Below are 10440 nucleotides of genomic sequence, written 5' to 3'. Positions count from 1 at the left end.
CATCCCAGAGAAATGAAAACTTATGTCCACACGCACCAGAAAAATGTACATAAATGTCCATAGCAGTATTATATTTAATAGCTAAAAACCACAAACAATCAAAAAAATCTTCCACAGGTACATTTTTTTTTCAACAGCTACATTTATGCCATGGAATACCACTCAGCAATAAAAAGGACCAAACTACTAATACACTCCACAACCTGAATGGATCTCAAGGGCCTTCTGCTGAGTGAGAAAAAGCCAATCGCAAAAGACAAAATTTTAGAGACAGAAAACAGATTGTGGTTGCCAGGAGTTATGAGGCTGGATAGAGTTGGGGTAGGTGACACTATAAAGGGGTAGCATGAAGGATTTGCTTGGTGGTGATGGAATAGGTCTGTTTCTGGACTGTGGTTCTACAACTCTGTATATGTGATCAAAGTTCAGAGAAATACACATACATGCACATAATAAATGAGTGAAATCTGGAAAAGTCTATAGATGGCACCAATGTCAGTTGCCTGGTTTTGATACTGCACTGTAGTTACATAAAGATGTTACCACTGAGTACACAGGGAACCTCAGTGTACCAGCTTTGCAACTTTCTGTGAGTCTACAATCATTGCAAAACGAAGTTTTTAAAAATGAAAATGAATAGAACAGAGAAGCTTAGAGGATATCACTCATAGTGAAAGTGAATAAGTTCTAGGGAACTTTTGTTTCATTTGTACCTGCTCATGTGAGTCACAGCTTGAAATGTACTTTATGCACTTCTTGGGAAGGGAGGCGATCATCAAGGTCAGAAGGTTTGAAAACCATTGCTTTACAGCGAGCTTGAAAGACTCAAAGACCTAGAGGAGTCAGGTAGACCATGTGAAGAAGTAAAACAGGCCTGGCTCATTGAGACTGTCATGGTTATCTTTCCCATATACATAGTTCTTACTAGGCTTCTAGGCTTCATAATGATATAGGGATTCTTTACTTCCACAGACAAATAGGCTCTTTCGTAATTTTTTAACTACATGGTACTCTTGATCTACCTATTCTCCCCACTTCTGGTGGTGAACTAGTTTGTCTATTGCTGAGCAACAAACTACTCCAAATCTTAGCAACATAAAACTGCAAACATTTATTATCTCACAGTTTTTGGGAATGGCTTGGCCCAGCGGTTCTGGCTCAGGGTCTCCGAGGAGGTTACAGTCAAACTGTCACCCAGAGCTGCAGCCATCTGAAGACTCAACTTTGACCAGAGGACTCACTTCCCAACCCACTTGTTGATAGCCTCTGCTCCACACTGGCTGTTGGCCACAGACTTGAGCTCCTCACAACATGGTCCTCTCCAGAGAACTGCTCACAGCATGGCAGCTGGCTTCCCCCAGAATGAGAGATACAAGAGAAAGAAAGATAAAGCCAGGCACCAAAATGGAAATTATACTCTTTTACAACTTAACTTCAGAAAGGACACATGACTCCTCTGCCATATAACATTGGTCACACAGACCCCATCCTGTGGGAGGGAGGGAGACTTCACAAGGTTGGGAGCAAGAGGCAGGATCTTAAAAGTTGACTTCCACAGAGAGAGGCCTGGGAACAAGAAATATTTCTCTACTATAAGGAACACACCAGTACAGATATGATAAATGACAACTGACCCTGGTCTCCATGCTGGGAAGACATTATGGAGTGGTAGAAAATCCAGTAAAGGGAAGAGGACATGGCCCATTTCAAGGGTGCAACTGCTAATCACAATGCTGCCCTGAGAAAATATAGATCTTGATGCGGAAATCTTCCCAGGTTAAACTTAGTGTGGCCAAACAAAATACATACACCAGCTGGATCCAGGATCCAAGTGCACAAACCCGGCCACAACATCTAGACAACAGTGGTGCCATGGTTAAGAGTTCAGGGCTTGGAATCAGCCAGATCTGGATTCAAATTTCAACAACGCCAATTACTTGCAGCACGACCTTGACCAAGTCTCAGATCCTATGCTATATAAAGCAGAAATGATCAAAATAGTGCCATTTCACACTGCTTCAGTGAGGATCAAGTGAGATAACACCCAGAAAAGTCCTTTGCACAGGGAGGAGCATGACAGCCACTCAATAATGTTAGTCACCATGATTATTGTTATTCTAGCACCAGAGATGAAAACTGGAACAATAATATTCCCACTCACACTGGGGCTGTTAGCCACTTAGGCGACTGATGCAGCTGCCAAGGTTTAAATAAGGGGTTTCCAGGCAGCACGGCAGCGGTTTAGCGCTGCTCAGCCAGGGTGTGATCCTGGAGACCCGGAATCGAGTCCCACATCAGGCTCCCTGCATGGATCCTGCTTCTCCCTCTGCCTCTGTGTGTGTGTGTGTATCTCCCATGAATTATAAATAAAATCTTTAAAAATAAATAGATATATAGATAGATAAATAAAGGGTTTCCTTCCACACATCTCCAGAGTAGAACAATCATCAGCAAGACTGTACCTCAAAGCCCCACTTTCCCTTCTTCATAATTTTATCTCAGACAAGTCCTTAAATTCCATGACCTACAAAGAGAAACAGCATTTTGATGGCGTAGAGAACACAGAGGTCACAGTCTTACTTCTTTGCTCCCCGTATCTCCTTTGTATGAGGGTCACACGCTATTCTCACGTTGGCAAAACCAGTACCGGAAAGGCGGCTGTTTCACAACTAAAATAACAGCAAAAGAAGGACCAGAAAGGTCATCTGGAGAGAAGAAAATGTTTCTGTGAGCTTACTCAGCACAAGGTTTGAACCATCTAACTGTCCACATACTTGGCTATCCACTTCTCATTGAATGCCTCCAATGACAGAGAACTCCTCACTTCTCCCAGAATAGCTTATTTCATTTTGATTAAGAATTTTATGCATCAGGGTGCCTTAGTGGTGCAGTTGGTTAAGCACTGGACTCTTGGTTTTGGTTCAAGTTGTAATCTCAGGATGATGAGATCCAGCCCCATGTTAGGCTTGCACTCAGCACGGAACCTGCATGGGATTCTCTCTCCCTCTCACTCTGCCACTTCCTGCCCTCTCTCTCTCAAATACATAAATAAATCTTAAAAAAAAAAAAAAGAATTTTATGTATTGTCCAAAGAATATTGATTAAGCACTTCTAGGGTCAGGCATTGCATTTGGTGCTGGGGATGCAATGGTAAACCAGACAGATGAGGTCTTCCATTCCCTAGTGCAGAGCAAGAGACAGTAAACAAATAAATGAATATATAGCACATTTGATAGAGATGAATTCTATGAAGAAAGATGAAAAAAGGTAAAGGTTGAGAAAATGATAGTGTTGTTACTCTGTATAGGTGGTCAAGGAAGGTTTTCTGAGGAGAGGACACTTAAGCAACTTTCTAAATGAAATAAGAAAGGTACATCTAACATGAGTATTTCAGCAAAGCAAAGAAAGACTCTGAAAGCAGACTGAATATCTTCCTTACAGCCAAGGGAAACCTGGACTGAACTCTTTCTTCTTATTCACACAGCCACAAAATTCACCTCTTGAGAGGTAATTGTGTTAATCATGTCTGTCTGTACTTGTAGGGTTGGTGGTCAGACCTAGCAGGCCCTGCATCTGCCCCTATCAGGTCCAATCTCATATTCTGTCTATATCCTTGCTAGATCCCGCTTGCCTTAGTGTTTGCAGGGTTACATCCTTCTTTTTTTTTTTTTTTTAAGATTTTATTTATTTATTCATGAGAGACACACAGAGAGAGAGGCAGAGACACAGACAGAGGGAGAAGCAGGCTCCGTGCAGGGAGCCCGACGTGGGACTTGATCCCAGGTCTTCAGGATCACGCCCTGGGCTGAAGGTGGGCTAAACCGCTGAGCCACCAGGGCTGCCCTACATCCTTCTTAATATAATTTGCATGCTATCTACATCCCCATAGAAGTCCCCAATTTTTTAAAAAATTGTCAAATTGAACAGGCCTGAGGAATGTTGCCCCACAGTAAATCTCCAAAAGCTCTCCCCACCCCTGCCAACCAACCGCCTCCCCCACCTCCCCACCCAGCAGTTGACACTCATCAGGAGTCCATTAGCTCCCTCTTATTAGCTCGACATTTTCCAAAGCATCTTTCTCAACAAAGAAAATGGAAATGTAATTGGAGTTGAGTGGTTCAGCTCTCAATACCATCTGTTAACAGTATACAATCTGTTCCAAGCAGCAGGCTGAAATGTTGTCAGACATAAATGACACCCAAGTCATAAGTAAATGCAAGGCATGAGCATGAGCTTGTTGATTGACTTAGAATAATTCATTTACCACACTAGACTTATATATAATTCGAGAGTCTCATCATCTTTACATCTTCTACATCCAGAGAACACTGCCAGATACTTCATGGATATTTGACATTTACTATATAAGCATATGTGTGAGTATTGTGAAAGATATTTAGGGAAAGTCCCCAAATGGGACCTGAAGACCCTGACACCACTAGGTTATGATTTTTCCATCTCATGGTGCTGCTGCATAACAAAGCATCCCAAAGCTAGTGACTTAAACCAACTACAAGTTGATTTTGCCCACGAACCTATAATTTGGCCAGGGACAACTTGTGTTGGTTCCACCCTGCATTAGCCAAGGCTATTTGAAGCTCATCTGTTTGCCTGTTTAATGGTTGATACTAGCTGTTGGCTCAGACCTCAGCTGAGGCTATAGCTGGAATGCCTACAAGTATCCTTTCCTTACAGGTGCTTGGTTTTCTCAGAGTGCAAAGTCATCCTAAGAGTCAGGCAGCGCCCCATGGCCTTTTATGTTCTAGTCTAATAAATGCAAAAGCATAACTTCTGTCATGTTTCATTTAGTAGAAGAAAGTCATAAAGGACAGTTTATACTCAAGAAATAGTGAGAGAAGTGTCAAAGAATATGCACATGTTTTAAAAACACTACCCATGGGATTGGATGAGACCAATAGATTGGATGAGAATCCTTAAGTAACAAATGCCAAAGAGGCTACCCACTTTCTTAGAGATGCACCACAAAACTAAGAATAAAGAATGCCTGCAAGTCCCCTTAAGCTCCTTTGTTTAGGAATCCTGCATAGTTAAAGACTTTGAAACCTATATTACAGTTGTATCTAGAAGAAATAGATTCCTTTGTTTCCAAAATAAAAGTTGGAATTGGAATTCACCATGGGTCCAAATTAGGACAAATGCTCTCAAGCCAAAGGTGGGGCCCTATAAGGTAATATCTAAATAATGCTTGGCATTGCATCTGAAAAGGAATCAAGTGCCAGTGAGACCCTCCAAAGAGCTGATGTCTCAGGAAGTCTGGATACTTTCACACTCAAGTTTGGCAGATTCTTCAATAGTGTATGGCAGAGAATGTTCCAAGTCCATCCAAACCTGCTTTCTTTTTCTTTTTCTTTTTTTTTTTTTTTTTCTGCTTTCTTTTTCTCCTGGGTACACAGCTTGACAATATTCCCAGCCTCCCTCACAGTTAGGTAAGACCATGTGACTAAGTCCTAGCCAAAGAGATGAGGGCAGGAACAATGGAGACTACCTCTAAGACTGGTCCATAAAAACTCTGGTACAGTCCTGTATTTTTTTTTCCTCTTTTACTACCCACTGGCTGGATGAATAAGCTTCTAGGACCTAGAGGAGGGCAGAGTGACATGAGAGATGCCTGAGCGTCTGAGCCACTACTTGGAGGTAAGCTACCTGACCAAAACATCAGCCTATAGTGTTGCTGCATGAATGGGAAATAAGTTCTTATTGCTCTAACCCACCACCTTGGGGGCTGTTTGCTACAGCTGTTTGCCTACCCTGACTGTGAAGTTGGAATATTTTTATTCCAGAAATATTCATTTCCCTCCCTCCGCCACCACGGGTGGAATATACTTCGCCATTCCCTTAGCAATGGGTTTGGCCAATGGGATGTTCATAGACATGATGTGACATAATAGGCTTTTACACACATTTCATCACTTCTACACTCTTCTGTGCTACACCCTCTTAGTCTTCTGCCATCACCTTGAGAAGAAAAGCACCAGCTAGATCCTGGTCCAGAGGATGAGACACCTGATGAGCAGACCTAGATCCAACCTGCAGCTTGGAACCAAGCCCAGTCTAGCCCAATCCAATAGCAGCTGACTGACCAGCAGATGGATGAGCAAAAATAACTGATTATTACTTTAAGCCACTGCGTTTTGGAGTAGTTTGTTACACAGCATATTGGGGAGATAGTTGACTGATACACTAAAGAAGTGTGAGTGCGGCAGTCTTGTAGGGCTGCCACATTAGGCTTCCACTTGAGGCCTTTTCTATGATCTCACTTAAGGTTTATGCTAAAGCTGTTTTACAAAGGAAGAAACCGAGGTGTAGGAAGACTTGCCCAAAGCCACACAAGGAGTTTGGTATATCACATTTATAAGCCTAAATGCACTTCCTTCTGTTCCAAACACACCAAGGGAATGTGAGAGAAGCAGGTAAAATCAGGAAGGCGTGAACAGAATTCAGGATGTTTCCACCAAATCCCACTTTAACAGAGCTTGCTAATTACACCCCTTGACACTTGAAAAGTTCAGACAAAGAAAACAACGACCAGTTTCCCCCTCCCCCGTTGTTAATTTACGGAGCTTACTATCTAAACATCCTTAGATAATGCAACTGAAAATACAACTTTTCTAAGAAAGATTTGAACAATCACATTACACCACTCCTATAACGGGTTAATAAGGAAAATAACATTTGCAGGGAATCTTCAAGGTTAACTTCCAAGGAGGAAAACCACACCCTCCGACCCAGTGTTTCTAGAGCCCTGAGAGAGAAGGAATAGAGAGAGGCCCCTCGGACTGCCAGCTCCCACCACCGCCCTTCAGACAAAGCTTGTCACCAGCACGTAAGGAACACCCGCCACCGCTCCTGCAAGGGCCGCCCAGCCCGGGGCACGCAGACCACGGCGGGAGGGCAAGCAGCCCAATCTGAGCAAAGGGCAGTGGAAACCTGTTTCCCCCGTCCGTTCATTTTTAGGGACCCTCGGCTCAGATTCTTTTAGGGCTCAGCCTCCACAAGGAGAGAAAAAGCGGAGTTGGGGGGGGTCTCCCTGGGTGGGCGGAGGCAAAGGCAGGAGACGGGAAAAGAGGGCAGGGATGGGGGATCTCCAGCGAGCAGGGAGTACTGCAGAGTCCGCGTGCAAGGCCGCACATCCATCCGCACCTACAACTACGTGCTACACACACACACACACACACACACACACCCACCCCTCCCCCGCCGACCCCGCGCCCGTTCGGGGCTGGGGCGGGGGGGGGGCAGCAGATTCCCGGGGAGGGGAGCACAGCCCCCGCAGCAAGGCCAGGGCCCAGCGCCCACCCCCCACCCCGGTGGCGCCGACGGCGTCTGCCGCAGGGTGACGGCGACCCGGGGGCGCGGGGGGCCGGGGCCGCGCTCAGGAAGAAGGGCGCGCAGCCCGCGAGGCGAGGGCCCAGGGCGCGGCGGGGAGGGAGCGGCCCGCGCTGCCCCCGCCCCGCCCCGCCCCCGCCCCCGCCCTCCGCCTCCCAGGACCGCCCCGCTGCGGCGGGCGCGGGGCGGGGCGGGGCGCGGCGTATATAAGGCGAGGGGCGGGCGCCGCTCTTTTGTCTCTTGCTGCAGCAACGCGAGTGGGAGCAGCCGGCGCGGGCTCGCAGCGGAACTCCTCGGTGAGCGTGGCCGAGGGCGGGGGCACGGGGGTGCGGGGGGCACCTGGCCGCGCGGCGGGCGCGCCTCCCCGACGGGACGCCCGGCCGGTGGGCCACGCCCTGGGGCGAGCACGGGGGTGCGGGACGCGCCCAGGTCCCCGGCCGCGGCCGCCGGCAACGCCCCGGCCCAGTGCCACGTCGGGAGGCGGCGGCGAGGCGGAGGGGCCCTGGCGCCCGGCCGCGGGCCAACCGCCTCGCTCTGCCCACTAGGGTCGCTCTAAGAACATGGCAGACAAGCCAGACATGGGGGAAATCGCCAGCTTCGATAAGGCCAAGCTGAAGAAGACGGAGACGCAGGAGAAGAACACCCTGCCGACCAAAGAGAGTAAGCGCGCCCCGCGCCCCGCCCGCGCCCCGCGCCCCCGCCCGCGCCCCGCGCCCCCAGCCCGGCGCCCCCGCCCCCGCCCCACCCCGCCCCGCCCTTTTCGAGGACCCCGCCCCGGCCCCCCTTCTGTTCCCCGAAGCGCGTGTCTCCCCAGCCCCAAGCCCCTTTCTCGATCCCCAGCCCCCGGGGTGCCTCGGGGTGGGGGTGGGGGTGGGGGGGTGCCAGCGGTCCTCATCCCCCCGTCCCTGCTTTCCTGCTCTCCACAGCCATTGAGCAGGAGAAGCGGAGTGAGATTTCCTAAGAACCTACAGGATCCCCCACCCCCGTCATCTTCGAGACACCCCAGTCGTGATGTGGAGGAGGAAGAGCCACCTGCAAGATGGACACGAGCGACAGGCTGCACTGTGAACCCGGGCACTCCGCGCCGACGCCACCGGCCTTGCGGGTCTCTGAGGGGACCCCCCCAATCGGACTGCCAAATTCTCCGGTTTGCCCTGGGATATTATAGCAAATTATTTGTATGATTAATGAAAATAAAACACACCTCGTGGCATGGCTGGCGTGGTCTGAGTCTTGGTTGGGAACGCGTGGGCAGTGTCGCTGCAGCAGAGCCCGACGCGCTGGAGTCGAGTCGCTGCCGCAGAGCGGGAGGGGGTCTCGGAACAAACGGCCGGTTTGCAGGGACCCTTTTTAATTTTGGCCTTCCCTGCTTCTCCCTGAGATTTTGTGGGTTATTGTTAGCTGCTCAGCTCTTCTTCTGATCACACCGTGTAAAATTTAACCTCACTGTCGTTCCTGGAAGCTCTTTGGGAAAATGCATTTTCAGGGGAGCAGGATTTGGGTTTTTTTTTTTTTTTTTAAGGATTTGCTTTTGATAAGCTTTTACCTTCCCACTGTTTCTCTGGCTTCATAGTTCTGATTCACACCCGGAAAGAGAACAGTGATTTAAAGTCTGAGAAGAAAGGGGTAAGCTGCTATATCTGGAATGTTGGAAATTGGGTGAGGTCACAAAAGTCTCCTGGAGGCTTTCTTGGAACTTAAGGCGGTGGAATTTAGAAAACAAAGGCGGGATCCGGGAGGGAAAACCACAGCAGGAACATCAGAGCTGGAGGGAACAGCCTAGCTTTTTGTCTTTCAACCCTAGTGCAGAACCTTCCACAAAAGCTAACCGTTAGAGGGAGTGCTAGGCTGAGCTGCCTCCTGTGCTGGGAGCAGCCGGAAGGGTGGGTGTGTGGAGGGAGGGCTGGGACCTAGCAGCAGAGCCCTGCAGGGTTACACCCTAGAGAAGAGGGAGACCAACCCAGAAGGGAGGAGTGGATGGGAGGTGGGGACCCTGCAGGGCGTTCTGGAATGGAAGAGACTGGCTTATGGTCCCAGGAGTGAAATTTTCTCCTAAAAAGGGAGGTGAGGACACCTTCCTTAGTGATTTGTCCCACATTTTTGTCTCCCCATAATGGGCTGGATGCTGGGTGAGGAGTAATTTGAATGAGGTGTGATCCCTGTCCACAAACCTAAAACCCTGGTGGATAAGACAGGCAGCCACAGTAGACCAGAGCAGGGACAGCTAGGCTAAGGGAGCCACTGCCCATTTTGCACAAAGGAGTGATTCCGCAGTGAGACCTGTGCTGTGGAGGGTGAGTGCACCTAAGGGGGTGGGGATGTGGTAAGGAAGGAAGAGAGAAATACCGGGGGGCGGGGGGGGGCGGGGGGGGGGTACGTGAACTTTCACTGAGGGTCTGCTTTGAGCCAGGGATTGTCTTAGGATTTTTAGTTCTCAGAAACTATTAAGACACTATGATAACTATCCCATTTTGTAGATGGGGAAACTAAGGTCAAAGAGGCTAGGGAATTTGCTGAAGTCACACAGCCAGTGAGTAGTGAGCCAGAATTTAGGACCAAGGATGTGCTTTGGGGGATTCCATAAGCCAAGGTTTGGAACATCTGTTGTGTCAAACGTTTCATGAGATTTCATGAGCATTTACTATTTGAGCATAATCGACCCTGGTAGGGTCTATTGTTAGGAGGTTAATGAAAAGGGAACAGAAGAAATCACTACTCCCTTCAGACAGTAACAGTAGGTCTGCTGGTGAGAAGGGCCCTGAAGGTAAAGCAGGCTGGGTGTGGGGAGACAAGTGTGCCGGGGCTGGAGAGGGAGTGGAAGTGACCAATTTTCAATAGGTCAGTCAAGGGAGGCCTCTGGATAAGACAAGAGGTTCCAGGAGGGGGAACACAAATGCAGGGGCCTTGAGAGAAGAGTGTGTTGGATGACCCGGGGCAGAAGCAGCTGGGGTGGAGTGAGCAAGCCGCAGGGAGGTGAGGTGTGAGAAGGCAGGAGACAGAGGAGGCAGATTTTGAAGTACTTGGCAACTGTTACAAGGTTGGTTGCTGATAGGTGCCTCCTGACCCCTCACCTCAAGCACCCTCCACCTCTGA

At 48.8% G+C, this 10440-nt stretch overlaps 1 protein-coding gene and 1 long non-coding RNA gene across 2 annotated transcripts; one reads left to right on the top strand and one right to left on the bottom strand.

The window, feature by feature from the left end:
- Positions 1–1087: 1087 nt before the first annotated feature.
- On the bottom strand, positions 1088–9006 carry LOC125752821 (uncharacterized). The gene is made up of 2 exons (XR_007403217.1): positions 8552–9006; positions 1088–1351 (listed from the first exon to the last, which is right to left on the bottom strand). It is a non-coding gene; the product is annotated as an uncharacterized LOC125752821 (long non-coding RNA).
- Positions 7484–8560, top strand: TMSB10 (thymosin beta 10). Its single transcript, XM_025453766.3, has 3 exons — positions 7484–7643; positions 7893–8007; positions 8274–8560. Exons 2-3 carry the CDS (start codon positions 7908–7910, stop codon positions 8306–8308), a joined length of 135 nt encoding a protein of 44 aa, XP_025309551.1. The 5' UTR covers positions 7484–7643; positions 7893–7907; the 3' UTR covers positions 8309–8560.
- Positions 9007–10440: the final 1434 nt, after the last annotated feature.

Source organism: Canis lupus, chromosome 17 (genome assembly GCF_003254725.2).
Source record: "Canis lupus dingo isolate Sandy chromosome 17, ASM325472v2, whole genome shotgun sequence".
Classification (NCBI taxonomy): Eukaryota; Metazoa; Chordata; class Mammalia; order Carnivora; family Canidae; genus Canis; species Canis lupus.
This window is presented reverse-complemented; position numbering and strand designations above follow the sequence as displayed.